At 39.4% G+C, this 24364-nt stretch overlaps 1 protein-coding gene across 1 annotated transcript in view; it reads right to left on the bottom strand.

Moving 5' to 3' along the window:
• The window catches only part of ZFHX4 (zinc finger homeobox 4), a 129774-nt gene that overhangs the window by 102200 nt on the left and 3210 nt on the right, over positions 1 to 24364 (bottom strand). The window contains exon 2 of the mRNA XM_086609411.1: positions 23369 to 23871. Coding sequence (XP_086465537.1) covers positions 23369 to 23871 — 503 coding nt within the window. The remainder of the gene's footprint in view (positions 1 to 23368; positions 23872 to 24364) is intronic.

Genomic DNA, 24364 nt, shown 5'->3' with positions numbered 1-24364 from the left:
TCTTACCATTACAGGCTGGATGCCTGGAAAAATTGTATTTCAATTTTCCCTTTGAGGTCTTTCCTCAAATAACCAATGTGTTTTCTTCCTTTCTCCCAGAAGCAGCTTTCCTGTTCTTTCGGGTCAAGCAATACTTTTCCCTCTTAGCCCACTGACATCCTAAAGTCTGGGAATTCTCCAGTACATTATTAACACTCTGCAGGGAAAGGGAAATTACGGAAAAGTGAAAAATACCATGCTCAACAATATGCCCTTCCCTAAAGAAGATTGATCCCTTTATTGCAATCCAAATCTTCTACTCTCCCATATCCTGTCTCCATTATAGAAACCAGTAGTGCTTCCCAGGCACAGAGTCCGAGTGCATGCCCTGCCGTCTCCCGGCTCTGTACTGGGACAAATCCCTGCAGTGCACCATCTTACCTCTACTTCCCCCTTCCACTCCCTTTCAGACCTGCTTTCCACACACAAATTAACTGGCCAGGGCTGGAGAATCACCATGCCAAGACCCAGAGAGTAATCTGGACACAACCTCGGTGGGTCTGGATTGTTTGTTCTGATAATAATGATCACAACACGGAAGTTTGTCTTCCTAATCCTTGCTCAGAGGAGAGTGCACCGAGCAATTAGTAACGGCTGGCACACAGCTAACACATTACTGCGATGCTGACAAAACTGCAGTGCAAAACAGTAACCTAAGCCAAACCGTTTCTCGCACGGTCCCACATGGATTCTGCAGAAACGGGAGCCAGGCAGCAGACGCCCCGTCCTCTTCCAAGAGGTGGAATAGAGTTGTGCTTCCTTAAAACGTGGAAAGATGCTGTGTGGCACTGAATCATAACTGCTCTTAGAATGATCTATAAAGTGTTTCCAAGTCATCTGAGTTTAAAAAAACGTATTCAAAGTCTGTATTTTTACATGCTGTACTTAGAATATCAAATTATCTATGCAGTACTGATGATTAATTATTACTCAAATGTGAAAATATAAGTCCACAGGACTATGAATGCTCATCTGAAGGGAAACTTTTTGTCATGTTCTTTGAGCAGAGGCAAATTAATTAGTTGCCAAATGGTCTTTTCTGTCTATTGTTTGTACTTCCAAATTAAATAAATGAAACACTAATTATGACGCAGACACTCCTCTCCCATGCTGAGTGATAAGTTGACAAAGGAAAAAAAAAAAATAACCAGACATGCAGATTTGATTGTTTACTGCTGGAGTAGTACCTTGCCTTAGCAAAACTAAAATTGCCAATAGAAAGGCATCTTATTTGCATTTGAAACGCTCAGTTCCCGTCTTCATTTTTGAAGTCTAATGCTGTCCTCTGAGAACAGTCACTGAGGGAGACAGAGAGATGGAAACACGGGAGTAACACTATGAATCATATCCTTGGCCCAGCTATTCCGACATGCTGTCTGTGCAAGTAGCTAATATCAGATTCACAGAAAAGCAGAGTACAAACACAAGCCCTTAGAGAGCCTGAAGGAGTGTGCGGTGTGACAAGAGATCCTTGCCTGACCCTGGAAGACAGTCTGTTCATATCCTGACTTTAACGATAATAATAGAGAACCAAACGTTCTTGTATCTTTTTGGTTTAGCCCACATAATCAGAAACATCATTAATGTTCATCCCCTTATCCTACTTAAAAATCCTGATAAATTGTTTATCCGGATAACCCCCCACTCTAGTGGTGAATTTCACGGGCTGATTATTTACTACTAAAAACAAGAGCAGCTCTGAGTTTCACTGAACACCACCTCCCAGTCCTACTACAGTGTCGAGTAAAGGGAGCACATGGCTGGGTTTCACTCTGTCCTTCATCATTTTATATACAGCCCTAAGCCATACCACCTTGTGCTCTGATCCCTTCAGATCTCGCAGGCTAAAGCAGGGTCAGTACTTGGAGGGGAGATCTCCAAGGAAAACACCAGTGCTGCAAAAAAGAGTTTTGGTAATTCATTGATGGTGCTCTCTGTCTAAATTAGTAATGAGTCAGTGCCCTAGCATGGTGTTTAACAGCACCGACCGTCCTGTTACGAAATGTTTTCTTTTGGTTGAAACAAAGAACAGATTTCGTAACTGCTTGTACTTAATAAAGTTATTAAGTACGTGGCACATTTTTTCAAAGGAGGAAGAGTGTTAAGACAAATGTCTTGGCCAAATTTCAACTTGTAATTATGTTTTGCCTACCTACAGGCAATTCCCTGTGCAGTTTCACTTGAATACAGCTTTTTTGGGTTTTTTTTTTCACCTACCTTGAAAATACTTGCAGTGCAATGCCACTGCACACAGTTAAACAAGAGCTTCCTTCCAGTCTACCAGTATGTACATGAAGATGGCCCTATATGCACTTGGGCTAACACAGAATGTAGGAGCACTGAATTTAATTAACATTGTTAAAACATTTTGAAAGCCTCTGAATAAAGGCTTTAGAGAAGTGTAAAGTATTACCATGATTCCTACAGTCTATTTATTTAGACTTAATAAGATTCCCTTCCCACACACACGCACACAAAAAAGCTCTCTTTTTTTGCTTTGCCAAGTAAAAGCACATTAATAAATAGTACTGATACCCAAGCCACCAAAATTTTTTTTTGCCGAAGAACAAACTTTCCCACCATGGGCACTCTTTACTCCCTTTATCCTGTAAGAATCTGAAAGATGAGTGTACTTTGCTGTGTGGCGGAACAATCAAATATGACAAACTTTGCTCAAGAAGGCGAGAAAGCAGATTCTGCATTTGCCAACCACTCTCTGAAAACACAAGCTTCCAGCGTCTTTGAGATTAAGCCCAGGGCACTGCTAGCCGATCTGAACTACATATGTGAAAAGAGGTTTTCAAAGAGAATCAGAGTCCGACTCATTTAAGTCTTTATATGCTGAAATAGAGTGAAACTGCAACTAGAAACAAGTTGTGAGAGTTGGAACAGATCTGGGACAGCAGCTGCAAAATACTTGCTGTCAGAAGCACTGGCTAATGGACAGACAGCTATACTCCTGGCAGCTCAAATCTCCCAAAAGTTCATATGTTTACCTCTCTTTTCTGATCAAATCCAAAGGTGGCAAAGTGTCGGCCATTAAGTTCTGTGTTTAGAATTAAAGCGTCAGAAGGAGAGCTGGAAAATACTGGATATATTTGTCTTAAATTCCTGAATTAGTTTCTTCCATGCCCCACCTCTTGACTGTTTGTTTTCCATTAATTTCTACGAACGAAATCTGCTGACCTAAGCAAGGAATTTGTGTCAGAAACAGCTATGTTTAAATGCACACTGCAGAATATCCGAGGAAAGCACATCCTGAATGTGTAAACTGAGCGTTCACGAAACAGCCAATTTCTAATGGTACATTTGCAATCAATCAGGGAACAGAAATATACCATGTGTCAAATCAAAACTAACCAACAGAGCACAAAAGTTTAAATGTATTAAATATTGCAAATGACTGTAGGTTGAGCAGCACCAGAAGGACTGAGCTACTCCAATTTTTTGGAAGATATTTCTAAAACAAAAGAAATTGAGAGAAGCGGATTTGAAAGAAAAGCAATATCCATTAATTTAGCACTTGGCCATATATATAAATGACCAAGGCATGCTTGTCATTCCTTGGATTACCCCAGTAGCCAAACGTAGACTCCAGCAAGGCTTACGATTGTGGGGCAGCTACACGAGGCTGCCTCAGCCATTTCTACCAACTGTTGAATCCCACCAGCATGACCTAGGTTTACAACACAACTGGTATATACGAATCCCAAGACTGGCAAGACACTGAGTCAAACAATTGATTTCATCATCCAAGTCTGATGAAATAGTTGTGCAGATGAAAATCAGCAGCATCTTGGAGACACCCTCACCTGAAGCACAGATGATTCTCCCATAATGGCCTTGGGCATATGTTGATCAAGAAGGGTGACAGACTAGAACTCAGCAATACTCCACATGGGAGCACATGAGTGCACCCACTGGGCTGATGAACAACCACCCCAAACTGCCCCCGCTCCCGAGTCCTCCCTGGAAAAAAAGAATGGAGTCACTCAAGAGTAACTTCATTTATTGCTCTCATGGCCTTCAGCTATTCATCAATACCACTTTATCATCAAATGTATCATCAAGAGTATCTGGCAGATCTACAATAATAGGCATGCCTTTAGTAGTGTCTAAAGAGTAAAGAAATGCCCTTATGCCTGTGTCATCAAGTGCAGCTAGTAGCACTGATCCTGTCTATCATCTTATCTTTAAATATAGCAACTCCATATGCAAGTGTATTGAAGGGACAGTAGTTTCATCAACTGATGCCTAAACGTGCATATTCAGTAAGTCCTAATTTGACTCCTAACCTCCTGCCAAGAAAGTGAGAGTAAGTTACAGCTCCCAAGTCAAACTCTCCACATTTTTTTCATTGTAATTGACTTCAAATATTCTAAAACACACACACATATATATTAATTTCAATAATTAATACAGTTCGTTGTGCACATGAATATTTAATGAGCCTTTCCACTAAAGGTTGAACAGTTTAAGGGACTAATAGTAGGAAACAATATTTATTTCATTGGTGGTTTTTAGGATCCTGAAAATGAAAGACAGAAAAGATCTGTTCCTTCTTCTTGCTAGTACAGGGTTATTCCCTACAGTGATTTAGCAAGATTAAAAATCAGCATTTAAATAGAAGTCACCAATTCAAAAGAGCAGTTCAAATCTGGAGTGATTACAACGTTTTTGCCTGCCAGCTGTCTAGCGGTCCACCAGAAATGGTCTGGCACTCTCACTCTATTTTTTGATTGGGGCATAAGTCATCAAAAGTCACTATTGCCCTTATCAGGATTGTTGCTATCAGCAGAAAAGCCAGGAAGTGATAGCTCAGGTACCAGTACCCCTCCTCTTTACTCTAGGACCATGCTTGCATTCAAGTCGTTATACTGAGAGATTCTGTACCGATGCTCTGTAGTTAGCAGATATCAGTTGTCTGCCCTTTCAGTGCAGAAAATAAAATTCATTAAAATAATTTTTAAAAATCAATGCATAAACATAGACTGAGCTGCTTAAAGATACTGTTGAACTGCAGGAGACTTCTGAACGTTAGAGTTAAAAGAAACTCTGAGGATTTGTAATACACTGTCTAAATTCATTTCAATGTGAATTTTACATTTTTATCACCAAAGTGAATTCTTTAAAAGATGTTAAGAGATTTTTATATGTGTCGACCATTGTTTATTATAATATTCATTATTTATAGCAGCATAACCCACACAAGTTCCCAAAGGGTTAATGCAACTAGATGAGCTGAAATTCATGAGCATAATCCTAAACAAGTGAGTTGAAGTTCTATCAGGTCTATTTCATAGCATCAGGGATTACTGCTAGCAGTCTAATCCTACTGAGCCTAAGGGAGGTACGTTGTATTGTATTTGAAATCCTGGCCAGGAAAGAACGGAAGGTTAAATGGGTGCCTTGCTCTGTAATCAAATATCACAGGCACTACTTATCTATTCAATGAACAACTAACGTAGAAAATCAATTAGGAAACAAATAGCTTCTTCTTTTGATTTTTTTACCGAACTAGAAAAGACAGTGAGGAGTAAATGGTTTTAAAACATATGTTTAACGAAACTATATCATACTATTCACTATAAAGTATTTCTGTGTGTAGACTTGCAAACATTAACTAGAAGGCACAAAACACCCCATAGCAACTGCTGGTGTTTTAGTGCTACTTCTAGGGCTATTTTCAAGGCTAGCATGTGTTTGAACACTAGCAATTGAGCATCTTCGCAACATATAAAGCAGCACATAGAAACTACGTATACAAAAATATCAACTGACTGCAGATAATTGGACTGTGCTCAACTGAAATCACAAATACATATCCTGTTGTTTGTAACTGAACACCTTAAATTATGTATCAGTTGTGAAGAGCATTTCTTCAGCTGTGCATCATCTTTTGTTCACTTGGTTAAAATCCCAGGAGTACTGAAAAAGGCTGAAGCTCCTGCTGGTCTTTGTTCCCAGCAGGGAGAAGTCCCTTTTGGTGGTCTTGAGGTTAACACCCTTCCCACCCACCCCCCATACCTGTCATTCTGAATAGACTTCACAGTCTGTGCACACAGACAAACAGCCTGACCTGGCCAGCTATCTTGACCCCTGGGCAGGAAGAAGATCACATCTGGTTATTAATATTGGGACATTAAAAAAATGTAATCTTCAAGGCACTCAGAGAGGCAGGCTGGCAATTATACAGTATGCGCTGGATGTCAGTCAGGGAGCATGTTAGCCTGATATTACGTCCGAGAATGCTAAAACGTTCATTTTGCTCTGATGAGAGGTTTCAAATACAGTCTCCCTCTCTATCTCTGAAAGCTGGTAAGAGAAGTTAGCCCAAAGCACTTAAGTCTTCAGCTTATCTGTTCTTACACTTCCCAATTTTTAATCTGTTTTATACAGGTTAATAACGTAAAATATTTGTCACTGAAAACTGCTGTAACCAGAAAAAAAAGCCATGGTTTTACAGTAGAGGAAGGCAACTGATAAAGAGAACAAAACTCTGAATATTACAGTCGTACTAAACATGCCCTCATTACAGTCTCTGAATATTTTACCACTATCTAGACTTTTTAGTTTATTCATTCTAGACATCTGCATATTAGATGGTTTAAACACAGTTTATGTAATTGGCTAAAATATACAGACACATTTGTACATGCTTGTGATGTATATTACATACACATGCACCTATACAAAGCTTTATATAGCATAGATTTAGCAATATCATGTGTGAAATCTTAATGCCACCAAAGTCAATGAAAAATTTACCTTTTGCTTGAGTTGGGCCAAATCTTAACCCTTTCTAAACGACAACAGAGTCTCATTGGGATATATATGAGAATATCAAACCCCTGGTCTGACATCTTTATATAGCCAGATAATTATTTCTTTTACCCCACTGGTTATGCCTAAAACAGAATGAAAAAACGTGGTTTTCAGCTCTCATATGCTGTATTTCGATGGCAACCCAGTCTTATTAATGCCACACGAAAGACTTTGGATTGCCAGTGTGAAGCCAGCACAGGTCCAGCATCCTTCGCAGAGAATAGTCCGACCCTCCAAGGTGCACTTCTGTGCCTGTCATGTGGAAGATAGAGAAGCAGGGTCTTCAGAGAAGTCTCAAGTCAGTCCTCGAAGATGATGTCAACATAATCTCTGTGCTTGAAACCAGACCTAAAATTGTCTCCAAGGGTGGTTACTATTAATGCTTCCAGCCCAGATAGCTTCAGCCAGCTGTCATTAGTTTGGTTTTGCTGCAAACCACCATCAAGTTTCTTTCCTTGCTTCCTTTCAAACAGAAAAATTTCCTTTCAAATTACATTGGGCCAACACCCAGGACGGGCCTTCTACCAATGATGTGTTAATCTTGTGATCTGTGAGTCTGAAAAAGGAGTTTTATAGCACTGGAAGTGGGAAGCTTCCAGCTTTCCAACAGAATGCTAGCACTTGTGTTTAGCTCTGATAGGCCTTGCGATGTCAGACCTTCAAACTGAAACACTATTATGTATGGAAAAGCTATCATAGGAAAAACGTAGAGACGTTTCTAAAATATATTAGTCACAAAGTCACACTGGTGTTTTTTCCCCTTAGTATTAGTAGAGCTTGGCTTGGTACATGCAGCCATATGAAAAAAGAGCATTGATACAGTTAAAAAGCGCTCTATAAATTTCTCACATATTTTTCCTAATGCAAAATATGCAGGAGGTTCAAAATGCATGATAGTTTCCTGTGGGATGGTCAGCATACTTTTTTCTGTCTTTATTACTTAAAACAACACGGCCAACTCAAGCTCGAGACAATAAAACCTTTATCCCACTCATCCCAAATAATTAGAAATGCATATTTGATAATGTACACAAACACTCACACATGTATACACAAGAGAAAGTGGAAAAGATTATTGGCAGAAAAGAGAGAAAACATAAAGGAGCTTGGGGCTTGGCAAGAATGAAATCGGGCTAAGTACTGCAGAAACAACACCGGCGTAGATGGCAGTGTGAAAATAGACACGTAGAGATGTCGGTAGAGCAGGGAGAAGAAGAATGCGGTGAGGTGGTAAACACTGGCCACACGTGTGCGCAACTGAGGTTGCAGAGAGTAAACCACGAGGCAAGGATGACACTATGCACAGTCCTGAGGGAGCTGGCGTTTTGGAGCGAAATTCCAAGCTTGAGGCAAGAGAGGAAATGTTTCTGACAGGTTGGGGCCTTTCAGGGTGGAGGCTTTCTGGTTTTAAATAGTAGCTGCTTGAAAAATGCTCACAAATGTGGAATAACTTAGGAGGAGAAACAGGCTATGGATGAGGTGACCTACTGTGTATGCTCACAAAGTATGTCGTGGTTATCAATACCCAGTAACCTGTTTTGATCTGTAAAAGATACTTAGGAGGTAAATTTCGTTCTAACAACATACACTATGTCAAACAAAGGAGCTGTTTCAGTGAGAGGGAAAACCCTTCCAAATTCAAATCCTCTCCTCTTTTTCACACCCTCTTTGCAGAGCAGTCTCTCTGACTCTTCCTTTGTAACTAGCCTTTTCTCTAGAGCACCAGAAACAAATGGAAAAACCCTAGAAATAAACTTCGGGAGGAAAACAGAAACAGTAACCATCAATTTCAGCAAGAAATTACCCAAATAACAGAACTTTTTGAACTGGATAATTTCTCACAGTAGTGACAAACCACAGCAGTCAAACCACAGGAGAGCCATGTCCCAGTCAATTGACGGAGTTAAGAAACGCTGTCATTTTGGAAGACTCCTGGGCCAACTCCATTTTTGGAGTAACACTACTGAGATCAGCGACATTACAACAAAGATGGATTTGGCCCCACATTCTCCCCGTCTCTTTCCTCTCATCACCATTTTAATAGGAATCACAGACTCTCATCACAGACACGCTTACGTGCGTTCCAGCTGCCGCCCTTCCCAGTCCTTCTCCTGACACGTCCCCTGCGCGGCATGCGGTGGGGAGGACAGTGGGCGCGCAGCTGGCGCTGCGCCAGCCGGGGACTCCCAGACACGAGCGGAGTAGCCCTGCCGTCCCCCACGGCAGGGAACTTGCATCACATCTCCAATTTCTTGCGCTCCATTAATGGCAGAAAGGGAGCTGAGCCAAGGTTAGAGAGGGTTGTCCTGTGACCGTGTGTTTGTCATGCGTTTCCTTATTTCAAGTTTTCTCCAGTGACTAATGCCCTCTGTAAGGGTTTCAAACAGAGGTAGACTATTCTAAGATGCAAACTGCTGGAGATTGCGAGAACCATTTAGAAGTATTTCATTTTAAAGAGGCATAGGATATAAAAAATGAAAAAAACAACAGTTATGTACTTTAACTTTCCAGGAAGAGGGAGAGGGGAGAATCTAAAGTATTTCAAACCTAATTTTGTGAAAAGATATTCAGCGAGTTACAGCCATGATAAATGCATATCAACATGTCTCTTTTGCTTTAACTAATTAGCAGTATTACAGGGTTCGGTAGTGACATTTGAGCAGTAATTGATCCTCTGATGCAATTTTTGTGTATTTCAAACCAGCCAATACATCCAGCCAAGAGGGCAGTGCAAGGACAGAGGCCAGCAGCCAGCACTGAGGAGTCAGTCACAGTCTGAGCGTGACCTTGGACCCCGGGATGCTAAACGCACGCAATCAACAGGAGCCGCTAGCACTCGGCATTTCTGAAAATCAGATCCCTAATCCCTTCGCTTTTAGCACTTCCTTCGCCACTGGCAGGTAGCACAGCTAATTTAAATTCAGATGGTGACTGCCCTAAACTAGCGTTTGTATATACTCACACAGGGAATCAGGAACTTCCTGGCTTGCTCTGAGATCAGTATTTCATTTCAAATTTTGTGCTGACTAGGTGGGGAGGGCATTTGGCATCATGTTCTCACATTACTTCACACTATGTACAGGGTAACTTAGTTACTGTATATTCCTTTCTCTTCTAAACCCTAATGTAAAGGTTTTAATGTCAAGCAGCGTGAAGGCCAGAACAATCCAAAAGCCAACACAGCTCCCACAGTATGAGTTCAACCACTACAGACATCCCATCTGTATTTCATGGTGTACCTTAATAACAATCAATAATACATTAAAGTTAGCACTGAACAGTATACAAAAGAGCACACTACAAAGAGTCCATTTGAGTTATGCCTCAGCCTTGTAGTCCACATGCAGAAACAGTATCTTCTGCTTTGCGCCAGCAAATTACTATCTGGGGTAAATATTTGCAGATGGATGGCTAATTAGCTATTTCTGTTCTTCCGGCTCAAAAAGTAGTTAACTGCCTATGAGTATTTGCACCCCAAGTCACTATGTATAACAATAAATGTGGGAAAGCAACAAGAGGCCACTGTTTGGAGAGGTAATGTGACATGGGGGTAAGCTGAATGCTTCTTTTCCTCACTCTGCTAATATTAGGGAGACATTAATTCTTCCATGTGGTAATTCAGAGCTGGAGTTTTTCCCTCTTGGGTGACTAAGCAGGAGATGGGCTTACCACTTAATGTAGGCACCTGACACAGAGGCAAAAAGTCATGGATTAGATACTGACAGAGACAGAAAACAAGCTAGAGGAACTAACAGGTCATTTAAAAGAACAAAAGTTACATCTGGGTCTTCTGACATCAAACTAGGACTGATCTTGCAGAGGGGGTAAAAGAATTTATGCCAGTCAAGACCAGCCAAAGAACCATCAGGAATGCCAGAGAGGTTTAAAGCTAGCGGAGCACGCAAGTGAAATTCAGTATTGACTAATGAATCCAAGAAAATGTATATTAGGAGGAATAATTTGAACCAATCAAACATATTACTGATGTCCAAGTTAACTGTAACTGCTCTAAGACACTTGGACATCAGTATGAAAGGGTGCAGAGGAAGAGACATGCAAGGAAAGGCAACATATTTCCAGGACACAATGCAATAGAATTTTTTTAAAGCAGATTATATTTTTGGATGCATCAGGCATGGGACGGTAAGATCATACAACTCCACTGAGAACAGTGTGTTCAGTTCTGAAATATCTATATATCTCAAGAAATATTTAGCAGGGGTACAAGGAGTTCAGAGGTTAGTGATGAGTTTAGCAGAAATGTGGAAAAACTTCCACTAAAAGCAACACCAAATAGATTGAAATTCTTTAATGTATGAATAGCGTAAGTAAAAGAGAGACATGATAGAAAGATCATAAAATAAAGATTATTATGAAGATATAAAGATTATTTAGAAAGATCATAAAGCAAGTAAGAACACATGATCTTTCTTGTTACCAGATGAACAAATAAACAAAACTTAATAACTTAAATGTATGACAGAAATTTTTGATTGCCGAAAAATTATATTCGTATGCAGGTTAAATTAACCTGTGGAACTCCTTCCCACTGCATGTGATTGAGCCAAGAGTTCAGTTTATAAACTGATTTGATGTTTGTGTACACATAAGACCATCCAAAGACCACTTCGGGGTAGGGGGGGAAGATACTTGAATTCATATGTTGTTAATTCATTGTTCTTTACAGATAGAGGACATATGAGAAGAAAAAGAATCTTCCTGTATGAGCAACATTATTCCATATTTGCCCATGAAAGATTTTTTTGCTCTGCTCTGAGTAGCAATCGTTGTTAGCCAGTCTGGAGTAAAGAGATTAGATAAGGTGGACTAATGGTATAATTTGCTGTGATAGGACAATCATTGCACACTTGGCCTATTAATGTGTTGTTGCTTCTAAAATAGCATTCTCTTCCATTATGGACAGCCACTGCAAGAGATGTACTTGACTATCTTTATTTGCAGTGGAGTATTTTTCATTAAGACAGGTTGGAAAGATATCTCATGATTAAGTGACTCAGAAACAACTCCAAAGAAGAAAGAAATATTCTTTACATCCAGACCAAATCCTGATAATTTTAGACCTAAAGGTATCTATAAGAAAATTATGGCCAACTGGGAGAAGGAAATTAGAACAGAAATGGAAATCCAACCTTTACTACAGCAGACGCTAACATGCATAGACCTTTGTGCAGTGTTACAAGCAGGTGACAGTAGCAGTCTGCGGTATGTATGGACACACATAGTTTTAAATTCTGTTTATGCTCTTGGGAAGTGTACACTTTTGTAAGCACACACACCTGCCTTTTTGCTTCCCCTCACTTCACTCCCTGTGCAAGAAAGCCAGTCTCCAACAACTGCAACTTCCTCCCTAACACTAGCATCGGATAATATATGTCTCTCTAATTTCTCATGAGCATGAACAACTTCAGACTTTACCTCTAACTCATTCCTCCCTGTAACAGACACTCTATTAAGCACTTGTATAGATAAATATAGGCAGACAGAAAGACAGACGGATATTTCTTCATATATGTGAAGAAATTACATGGTATGCTTAACTACATTTCTATAAGGTCTGTTTAGACTGCCAAAGATATTGGGGGCCTATCTCGCACTCACCTCTGCTCGATTAGAGACACGTTTTCTTTTTTCCCAAGGCCATGTTCTGTTTCTTAGTCCAGATAGTATTGAGCTTACCTTCTAAATCTATTAGGACAAACAACTACTAGAAGTGAAGGAGAGACATTTGTTTAGTTCCTGTTGTGAACACAAGGCACAAAGCCTTTGTATCGGCAGAGCACAAAAGCTGAGTGAACTGGTGTACAGGCTTGAACTCTGTAACATGAGATTTCAGAGTTCTCCTTTTATTGATTACTAGCTCAGCTCTCTTCCTTATCATAAAAAAATATTACATACATACAGCTCTTCAAAACCAGCATGGCTCTTGTCTTTTGTGTAGCCTAAAATGCTTTAGGTAAGCCTTATTGTCTGTTTGACACTTCTGAGGTAGCTGAGGCCACAGAATTTGAGCTGTTCAGTGGAGAACTCAGGAAAGAAAATAAACACTCTAGAAAGACTTCTGGATCCAGGCCCTACATGTAATATGTTGAGTCATAGATGATCCCACAAACCTATCTTTGGTTTTCAAGAAATTAAAAAACAAACAAACAAACAAAAAACCCGAAGCAAACCATTCCAAGAGACTACAAAATGAATAACTGAGAAAGAATTTGATCTTTCTCAAAAATACCCATCAGGAGTCTCAATGACTAGTTCTGAAGATTTTCATCCCTTGAGTTCTCTAAGCCGTGGAAATCCAAGTATCGTGAAGATACTAGCGAAGCCTGACATGCTACACGAAATACCAGTGGATATGGCAACCAGGAGACAGAGCACATTGGCAGTGTACCCAATTCATCATTGCCTATGAGACTATCTTAGTAAGCCAAAAACTGACAAAGAATATCCACAACTTAGGTACAACACCTATTTCTCAGATGCATCTGCAACAGGGCTAGTTCCAGGGGCCAATACAGCAGTGTTTTCAAATCTCCTAAACAACTCTAGGTCACAAATTTGGTAAAATTAGTCTTAAGCTAGTTTTTGTGGCCTGTGATCTTTGTTATTTGAGAGATGACTTCAGAAGATCCTTCTCTGATATAACCCAGCAGAGTCCTGACTTCCTCCTGGGTCAAAGATTTTGAGTCACAGAAGTTCCTAGACAAATAAGGACATAAGGTTTTCAGAAACACTTGCAGTTTGGCCTCGTTTTTTTCCACCAGCTTCATTCTTCCTAATTTCCAGTCATTCATTAGCTGTGTACATATCTGCAAATGCCAAAGGGTGTTTCCAAAATAGCAACATCTAGATACTAAAAGCTGTCTCATTTCAGTAGTGAAGCAAGCTTTTTTCCATGCTTGCATCACTAGCAGCCACAAAGAGCAAGAATACCAAGATCCTCCTTAGACTTTGTTTCATTGTTCTACCTGTAAAAATATCAAGCTTCTGGTCATTCACAAAGTGTTTATTCAATTAGAAAACTTTAGTATTTTTGCCTCAATCTATTTTCCAGAGAGCAAGTTTTTGTCCAGGTTGCACAGAAAATAGGAACATTGTTGTTTGAATGGTATGAAGCTACGTCAGGGGACAGAGCTACGTCAGATTGGACATTAGGAAAAGATTTTTCACCGAGAGGGTGGTCAGTCACTGGAACAGGCTCCCCAGGGAAGCAGTCAGGGCATCAAGCCTGTCAGAGCTCAAGGAGTGTCTGGACGATGCTCTTAGTCATATAGTTTCATTTGAGGCAGTCCTGCAAGGAGCAGGCAGTTGGACTCTATAATCTTTATGGGTCGCTTCCAACTTGAGATATTTTGATTCTATGATTCTATTAATAAAAAGTGCTCTTTCCTCTTTTTTGCCATTAGGACCCAGAGTTTTGAATTTAGCATAAGGGTAACACGTCATACTTGGTATGATAATTGAGCCAGTTCGAACTTTTCAAGATTTCCCATGGAAAACATCTTCCTTCTTAATAAAGCAATTTGGAGACAACTGACTTCCCTCACTCTTCCAGCCAAGGACTGCTATAGGCACAATCACACGTTTAGGATACCATGTCAAACAACTTTAGAATAAGATGATAGAGACCATTGGAAGTGCCTGCTAAAGTTCTGCTGAGTTTCCACTGTAAACCTTTGTTTTAAACAGGGTCATCACAACAGGATTATCTTGAGCTCTCTCTGAATAAGGGTAACCTATTTTTTCTACAAAAAGTTTGGGCACAAACTATCCCTGAACAGCAGATTCTGTGCAGCCTTTGTGGGTAGAGGTGGCCTCTGTGGTCCTCTCCGGGAGCAGTGCAAGGAAGCAGCATACATTCTTCTCTGGGAGAGCTCACAAGGGAGAATAGAGATCACAAATAAACACTCTTCTTTGGGCAGAATCCTGAATACTGTCCCTACATGCTAGATTGCCTGCACACAATCCAGCAATAAACCTAGAGTTATATACTCATGTATTTTAGACATGTGAATCATGTTAACAGCATGGTTTGATTAGCACTCTAGGTTAACAGTTTTAAATAGGAAAAAAAATGTTTTTTGTTAGGCAACTCATGGTCAAATATCCACTCTTGGAATAAGATTAATACATTACCATTCATGGCTCCCATTAGCAATACGTAGTTTCCTACTCATGTTTGTAAGCAAGGAATATTGCTCATACTCTTCATATATGACAAAACCATTTTTTTCCTGTTTTTGTCACTGCTACTGCAGTAAGATGCCCCAGGCATGGGAGTCTGCACACTTCATCATTCAAGGACTACCTTTGCTCAATTTTTGTTTCCTTCAATGCCCCCTGCCTTTAAAAGCTAAAGATTATCTTAATGCCTTCCCTCCCACAGGGAGAGTAGCACATACAGTTTCCCCTGAGGCTACGGTGCACAATACCCTGTGTATCTGTCTGCTGCAGAACTGAAGGGCTGGCACCTTCTGCTGCAGACCAAGGGGGTCATTTCCATGACATCCTCCTTCACAGTTGTCCACAAAGCGAAGGTCTTGTGGTTCTTAGCAAAGTTTCACTTTCTTTATATACCAACACAAGAACGTATGATCATCATTCTGCACTACCTCCCTGTATTAAGTACACTAGTCTAACAGACGGACCACCAGCATCAAAAAATATTACAAGCTATGACTTGTAATTTATGTTTTATTAACATAAAAACCCTGCCCACATTTAATGTAACTACTACCTATTTCCTGCTGTACTGCATTGTATTTTGCCCACAAACACACACATGGAAATATATCCAATAAAACATGTCTCCTGCATTGTGCCCAATTCTGCTAAAACCAACAGAATTGGCATTACTCAGCATTTCACATCAGCCTCCTCACTATCTTTCCGTACAAAATCTGACTGGAGTATTGCTCCAGTGTTACCCAAAAGGGAAAAATTAAAAAAAAAAAAAAGTAGAAAATTAATTTGTGTCGCTAGCAAGACAGACACATATAGAGCCAATACAGTCTCAAGAGCTGTGAATCAAACAGCTCAAAGCTTAGTTCTGCACATAGGTCTTTAAGGTTTTATTCCCATCAACCCTAAGAATACACCACTCTCCTATGGTTTCCAACTTGTCTGGATGGCCTGACAAATGCGTAGACCAGAGAAAAGTTTCTCCCAAACCACTTGTCAAAAGCAATAGCAAAGCTGAAGTACACATATGCATGTCAAAATATAACTTTCCTGTCGTGTCTCAGTCCTTTTTTTTCTGTGCTTGTTCTTAAACACATGGAAGAGGTGGTGGAGAAAAATCCCAGTAGGGAGAGTCTGGTAAACTGTAATTACAAATTTTAGAGAAGACACCTGTACTGTGTTGCGTAATATCAGCTAAAATCTCCTAAGGGTAACAAGAAAATCTATGTTGCAAGGCTGGGAGGGAGTGGCTGCTAAATCCATAGCTGCAATCTATTTATGCACATATACACATGCACTCACATTGACATAATACTCTTACATACACTGTACACTGCATCTCTACTTCGAATCTCAGTCAGAAATAATTACGCATTTCTCTTAATGTCAGAATGCAAGACCTCCAGGCACAAAAACCAGCTGTTATACAGCCATTTTGTGTGTTGAGCATACTGAATAAATGAGGCTGATCCTCTTTATGCTGCTTTTGCTCTCCTCCTTGCTCACTCTTCCCGCTCTGCAAGAGGAGCTACGAGCTCATGCTCCACTGGGCAGGCTGCGCATTGCAAGTCATGTCCAAATAGTCTGGTACAGACTCCTTTCAAAGAGCAGCCTCAGACATCCTCACCCAGGACAGCATGCAGACTGGGATCTTGGACACTATTTCAATGGAAGAACATGACGATTCCCTAAACCGATTTGAGAGTACCCTTCTGCTTTAGCTGTATACCATAAATGGAATACATGCCTGCTATTTTTCACAAGGACCATCATGTAGGACTATCTGACCACCAGACAACATCTGAATATCAAATCAAATATACATGAAATATAATGTGAAAATTATTTCTCTGCTATTACACTTTAAATTTAAAATAAAATAGAATAGGTTTGAAATTACTATTCTATTAGCCCACAACTTGTTTGAGGGTTTTTTTTAAATAAATGTAATTGTCTACAGTATATAAGTACATACAGCAGGCATACACATTACATATAGCTATGTATAGTTAACTACACAATGTGTCCTTTGAACACTTGTTTCTCTTTATACATGTAAGCACAACAGCATAATCTGAATTACAGTAACTAAAACTTGCAGTGGAAATTAAATTTAATAAAACATTTAAAACTTTAAATGAATATAAACCTGAAAGTACTATAAAAACTGAAATATCCTCTATCGTGAGGTTTATGTTTAGCAACAAATTAGAATAACTTTTGTTTATCACTGAAAACAGCTTTCTTCACCTAAACAAACAACAAGAATAAGATTAAGCAAAGCATGTTTTGGCTCCTCAGATGTGCAGACATATTCCAATTTCCTTTCCACAATGATTTTTATGCAAATCAATGCTGCACAATCTCCTGACCTCTTTTACCATCATACTGGGACAATGACAGTTCAATAATTGGACTGGCACATATCTAGGATATTTGATTTTAAATTAAAAAGTTAGTGCAGGACAATTGAAATGAAAAGAATGTGACTTTCTGTTAATTCCAGACGGATCAAGTATCAACATTTCATGCCAAACAGAGTAAAGCAAACAAAGTGATTGGGGCTGTTAGTCCAGTTGCCCCTGTATGCACATACTTCACACCCCCCACCTCAGTTGTTAATTCCTAACAACAATGCTTTCATCCAGAACAAGGATAATGAGAAAAACCCAAGCAGTGTTCCTTGGGGAACTGTTACACTAAAAGTTACCTAAGGACTAAATCCCACTTGTGCCTCCTGCACGTGATAAAGACGAGCAAAGCATTCAATATCCCTCTGATTTAAAATCCAAATATGCAAACAGCATTACGTAATTCAGACAGACTATTCTGCTTCGTTGATGACAGATGCAGAAAAAAAGCTAGTCGAATTAAGCTTCTGACTTTGAACCAGCAGAGAAGTGGACACCTTGCTTTAAAAAAGCAATGCATAACCCCAGCTGAAGAGCAGGTGCTGCATGGTATTTGCATTTCCTGCAGAGGATGCTAGCTAGCAGGACCAACCAGCTGACCGTGAAAATTCTTGGCCCTAAGTGACCCAAGGACAGACTATAAATCCATCCTATAAAATATAGTAAAAGCTCCGTTTGTTCTTCCACCCTTTCAATATGTGATGTTATACATTTGTGATTATCTCATTTTATTGGGCTCTTTAGAAAGCTGTTTATGATCATTTGCGGACAAAACAAAGGCTCATTGTAAACTTTTTTAAATAAGTTGGAAGGTCAATATGAAACAAAGGGCACCACTTTCATGACTGCTACATGCAAGCTATGCTTGTGTGTGTAGTATTACAATGCATTTCAGCAAAGGGATAGAGTCCTAGCTAATTACAAAGCTAACATATAATAGTATTGCATTAGCAGCCCAAGAAATTCCTGTTGAATTGCATACATCTGAAAACAGAAAGACGTGCTTGTGCTGAAACTTAATTATCTTGGCAAAAACTCTGAGGGCCAGATTCTCAGAAGATGTAAACACAAAGCTATACTTTACACTCCTGAGGACCTAATTCTTTGTTTATTCAGATAATCTCTATCAGATAAAACTTACCATTTGGATTTACTAATTTGCCTTATTATTTATGGTATCTACAGCTAAGTAACACAATTACCAGTCGGTTTGTGAGTAGGAAAAAGAATACTGCTGATCTACAATTTAATACAAGGTCTGAAAGAGACAATCGGCACGCTCTGTCAGGTTAAAAATGTTAATGCTGTTGCATTCCACCCTAAGCAAAGAAGACAAGCCTTTTTCAAGGACAGTTCTGACTGAAATTCTTTTTTATGGGTTCAAAGTAAAACATTACGGTAAAAAATGAATACAGCTTTGTTTGTTTCTTCAGTCATCGTTAGCAATAGACATAAAGGTATTCTGTTTTTAAGCCCATATGGAAAGATCATCAACACTTTCTGCTTCTGGGTCCTTTGCCAAAATACCATATCCCGCATGCCTTTTACCTTAAAACATAAAAGAAAAGGTGTTGTTCTGGTCAAATAAAGAAATAATTTTTACTAGCATACGTCTAATGTTAAAGCTGCCTAAATCCTGCCAAAGACATTAAAACACCATCTGCAAAACAGATTTTCATTAAATTGATCAGTTTAAAGTTAAGCAGCTAGGCAGATGATGCTTTTCAGCTAACCTTTAACCTTTAACCTTCTTAAACTGAAATCTGGTCACTCCTTTTGGGTAATATCTTTGCCGTTTGAGAATATGAGAGGTAAAGTGAACTAGCCAAATTGAACTGACCGTCATAGCATTAATAGTGTTATGGATCAATATTTTGTCAATAAAGGGAAAACCAAAGTAGTTTTCACACAGCTAAGTATTACTCTGCTAACTGCTGCCTGCCACTTTCCCTGAGCCCCTAAATAGTTCCATAGACGACACAATCTGCAGTAAATACCCACTATAAAATGAATGTCTTTTAAATCTATTATCATCTAATCTAATCTAATAATAATTTTGATAGACTAATTTTAAATAATTATTTGTGATTAGAAATTCATCCTGTCGTTCAGTTATTTGGTTAATGAAAACTTCTTTTCGGCCACTCCCAGTTGCTTTGTAAAAAGGCTACCCCGTACTTATTTATTTATTAAAAATATTTGGAAACTATTTTATGAGCCCAGGACATGACATATGCTGTTCCCTGAATCAAAGGCTATTGACTAAGCTACAAAATGGCTTCCTTAAGAGCAGTTCCAGCTATATGTACTTTACATCCATGGGGATCAATCACTGTCCTGCCTCAGCTTCCCAAATCGGCAGAAGTTGAACGCTTCCTCCTGCAGCATGGAAATGCACTCTGTTGCTATAGAGGCTTTCTCTGTTTACTTGCGGAGTCACTGAATGCTTCTTGATGGATGCTGCGAAGGACTCGCAGCTCTTGCATGGTCTAATTTGCTAATATCAAGCTCCACAATTCCAAATGTAAGTCTTTGGGAAATTCATTTAGCCCAAGCTGAGTTCACTCAGGGTAAGGCTGTCTTTGTTCTGGTTCCCAGCAGCCGCGTTACCAACACCATTTGAATACTGCACTTCTGTAAGAAGCAATCAGGCCATTTCTTTTTCAAATAACTTCGAAAACAGCGAAAGGTTTCACTTTGCCACATTTAGAATCTAACTCTAAAAGTGACATTTCAGTACTGCCTAAAATTATACAGCTTCAGAAGAGAAGCTCTGATGTTCACGGTCACTTTAAAAGCTACAGTTATGAAAAGACATCCTTTTATTCCATCAATAGTTAGGCATAGGAAGAAAATCAAGCTGTTATGACAACACTTATAAAAAGAGAATTCGCAAAACAATAACATTTAAATAAATATAGATCACTGAAGAAAAAACTTTGAGGTACTTGACAAAGTAAAGGAACAAAGTAACAGATTCTTTCTCTGTGCTTTCAGATGGTTTTAGTATTAAAGTTTTTATTGCCAAACCATATTCACAGCACCTTAATTTTAAAAGAGTTAGAGGAGCTGTTTGAATATAAACACAATTCATGAATATTCGATATCATTCCCAAGGCACATATCTATTATTCATACAAATTAATGTTCTTTTTTTCCTTAGGTGCTCTAAAAGTTTATCTGATGTATCAAGAGAGAAAAAGTTTACAATTCTCTCGGTGTCAACAACTTCACCGAGACCTGACAAAACTATCAAGTCTGCTAGCAGACAACTTTACAAACTTTCAGATCTCATTTATTTCCACCTTGAGGCCTGAATGTACACCCACAATTAAAAGTAAAGTTTTCTGTGTGATGTTCAGAGGCATTACATTCTGTTATAAAGCACACACACCTGGAACATTTTGGCTATTTGGGACACAATGTAGTACTGCCAACTCCAAATCTTAAAAAATAATAACACTAATGGCCCAATTGCTATATTAAATAAGTCATTCCTCTCCTTCAAATTAACCTTAAAATGAGATTATATAAAAACAGCATGTGCATGTGTACATGCTATCTGCTTTCTGAGAGTTGTTAAGCCTAGTGGGGTTCAAATTTCCAAGCTTCTCTAAGAAGTCAGGAGGGACAGAAACTTTTTTTAAAAGCTGAGATTCGCGCTAGGAATTGTAAGGACAGGTCTTATAAAATATGTTTTTTGGGACACTCACAACCTTATGGTTACTAGCAGTACGCTTTCAATCGTCTTTCTGTAGGACATGAAGTTTAGAGAGTGTCTAAGAGCTCACGCATTCCTTCTCCACTGAGATGTCTTTCACCCTAACTGATTCAGAGACTAAATAAAAGGGTGGTGATGGTCATTTGCCATGCATGATAGCTGCACCACATAGGTGCTACTGAATTGCTCAATCTAGAAAACCAGGATCTGGCAAAGAAGCAGGTTCAGCGGCAGGACATTGTTAGCAATGCGGGCTAAGAGCTCCTTTAGTAAGATAAACCAAATGTTTAGTAGGAAATGCTGCAAACGCAAACACATTTGATCAGGATTTCTCTAGGAATTGAGTTGAGTGGGTAAAGAAACAGTGCTGTTTTGAGTAGATGGGTTGTACCTTGCAACTCCACAGCTATACCTGCGGCTTTGTTTAAAAATATAAACAACTGGCATCTTATTTCCAACAGTCTCTGAAGCTTTAGCTGTGAAACCATCTGAGACAAGTCCTCTGCATTCCCTTCTCCAAGTCTATCATTCCTATCTGTGACATGATTTGCAGCAGCATCTCTCTAAAAGGTGGCATTACAAAACAGATCACTGAAATAATCCAGGCTATCACTCCAAAAAAGCAATGGGAACCACCTATGTTTAGCCCAGATCATTTCAAAAACTTGACTTAGGGAGTGGCTTCATGATCAGCATATCTGGAAGGAGCAAGGAACCCCCCTTCAGAGATGACAGGGAGCCTGAACTTCTGAAGGCAGTTTTGCTGCTGAGGCAGGGCGAACTGCGACACTATCCTCTCAGATCTTTCGGCACATTTCAAAATAGGACTTTGGATCTTTACAAAAGCAACAAACAAGTACAAAAAACCCACTTCTCTATAGTAAAGGAAAAATGCAATTCAAACAATACGCATGATTAAATTAACAGAGCAGCAAGCCCTGTGAGACAATATAATAGACCTGATCTGGCATTAACTGACATTTTTGTCCATAGCAGATCCACCAAGGTTACAACTATCTGGTGATAAAATCCGTGTTACTGCCTGTGCACTCTACGTTAACTGAGCACAACCATTTGAACATGGTTGAAGACCAGCAAAACATTATTTCTTGCTTAAGCTAGAGGTCTGCCGAGGCTTTTCTGTATTTGTTCTGTGTCTACGCATTTTTAACATGATTAGAAAACCAGCATAGTTGCTGTAATCAGCAGATGACTCTTGATAGTTTAGTTATCACAGATTTCTAGTATAAATCAATAGATAAAACTTGCAAAATGGATTTTCTAATCATATTTAGAGCTTGTTACAGTGACTAATGGTTTGCAATATTTCCTGAATTTTTATATCCCCTAGACAAAAGAAGTTTTTAATAAGTTACAAAGTTATTCGTCTTGGAAATGAATGTGTTATGTTTTGTACATGAACCAAGACAATCAAGCCAATCCAGTAAACACACTGCAGAAAATAAGTTACCCCATAATTAAGGCTTGGAAAAAGTCACGACAAGTTGTGTAATAAATGGTATTCATCACTCCCACGTATTCATTATATCCACATAGTTTTTTCCAGTAAAGATAAAAATACAGTTGCTGTTCTACTAACATATTTATCTACACCACACCCTTTCATGTTTGTGAAAAATCATTACTGGCTTGGAAAAGAAGAGCAGAGGAAAGGATGACAGTGCTTACTTCTGAATATCCTTGGTATAACTGCGGCATACTGCATGTGCTTACTGAAAATATTGAAGTACAATAACTTGGTTGTGAGAGATTACAGCTGCAAACAGATACATATGCCATAAAGCGACCTCCTTCCCTATGCGCAGTACGGAAAAATCATCATTTTCCATAACGCCCGTCAAGCTTCTGATCAAAACGTAATGGACAAAGTGTGAAAATATTATAAGAGATGTAGAACCCCTCTAGTCATTTAGTAGGAGAGAACTTTTTTTAAAAAACTAACGTTCCCTGTGTTCACAGTAAGTGCATACTACACGGGCCCTCAGGTGGACAGCACGACTCCTCCCTGCCTAACCTGCGTGGTTTTTGTCCGATCAGGCGCCTGTTCAGTAAACATTTATTCTGTCAATTGCTCAGTCTTGCGCGATTAGCGCTGAAACAGTTAATTTCCCAGCCTACGTGGTGGCGACTGAGATTGCTGTCACTGGCTTACCTTGTACAGTTTCAGGGCTGCCTCGTGCCTGTGATTGGTAGTGTGCAAGCGCAATTTATCCACGCTGTTGGTGTAGTAGTCACAGGCGTTACATTTGAGGTGAACTGGGTTGCCAATGGCAATACACTTCAGCCTCCACTCGTTAGTTTTGCCCCCTTCTTTAATGTGGGCTACCAGTTGATACTTCTGCATGTGTTTGTCAGTCTTGCAGTGGAGCTGGAAGTTCGCTTTGAGCTGAGTGTTGTAGTTACAGAGCTTGCACTGGTAGATGTCTCCAATTACAGCCCTCCACTCCTCTTCGGGGAGCGAGCGTTCGCTGCTCACGTGCAGGCTGAGGGCCTCCAGGCTGTCAGAGGTGAATTTGTTGCAAACAGCACACTGGAATAGCTTCAGCGCTGGGTCACTGATATAAGGTGACAGCTCTCCTGCAGTAAGGAGGGACAGGTCATCACCCATTAGCTGACCACTGGCAAGCCGGATTTCAGGCGGCAGCTCATTATTTACTACAGGAAAAAAAAAAAAAATTAAAAGGGAAAGTACAGACCAGCAAGCATAGCACACACAAAGGAATCTGTAAAATAAAGCCTTGACAAGGAGTTTGCTTTCTCTAGAGCTTAAACTATAAAAAGCTGTAATAGGATTGAATCAGGATCAATTACAATCATCCCTTTCAACTTCTAAATTCCCTCATCAGATAGCTTTAATTACTCCTACTGGGCATGATGTCATTCTGGAATTTGTATTTTCAAAGGCATGAAAGTTGATCAATAAAATAACAAAACAGCAATGCTTTTGTAACTTAAAAGCCTAGATTAACTTACCCAGTACTAATTGTAGTTTTGTTATATCCTTTAAATGATGCTGGAGGTAGGTCAATATATATATATCTACAATATAGTAATTAGGATAAGCATCTCTATACTAATTTAGCTACTTTTGGTACCAGATCTCAGCACTCCTAGTTTTAAAATACACCCAGTGAACAACACTGGGACA

This window comes from Tauraco erythrolophus, chromosome 3 (genome assembly GCF_009769465.1).
Source record: "Tauraco erythrolophus isolate bTauEry1 chromosome 3, bTauEry1.pri, whole genome shotgun sequence".
Lineage (NCBI taxonomy): Eukaryota > Metazoa > Chordata > Aves > Musophagiformes > Musophagidae > Tauraco > Tauraco erythrolophus.
This window is presented reverse-complemented; position numbering and strand designations above follow the sequence as displayed.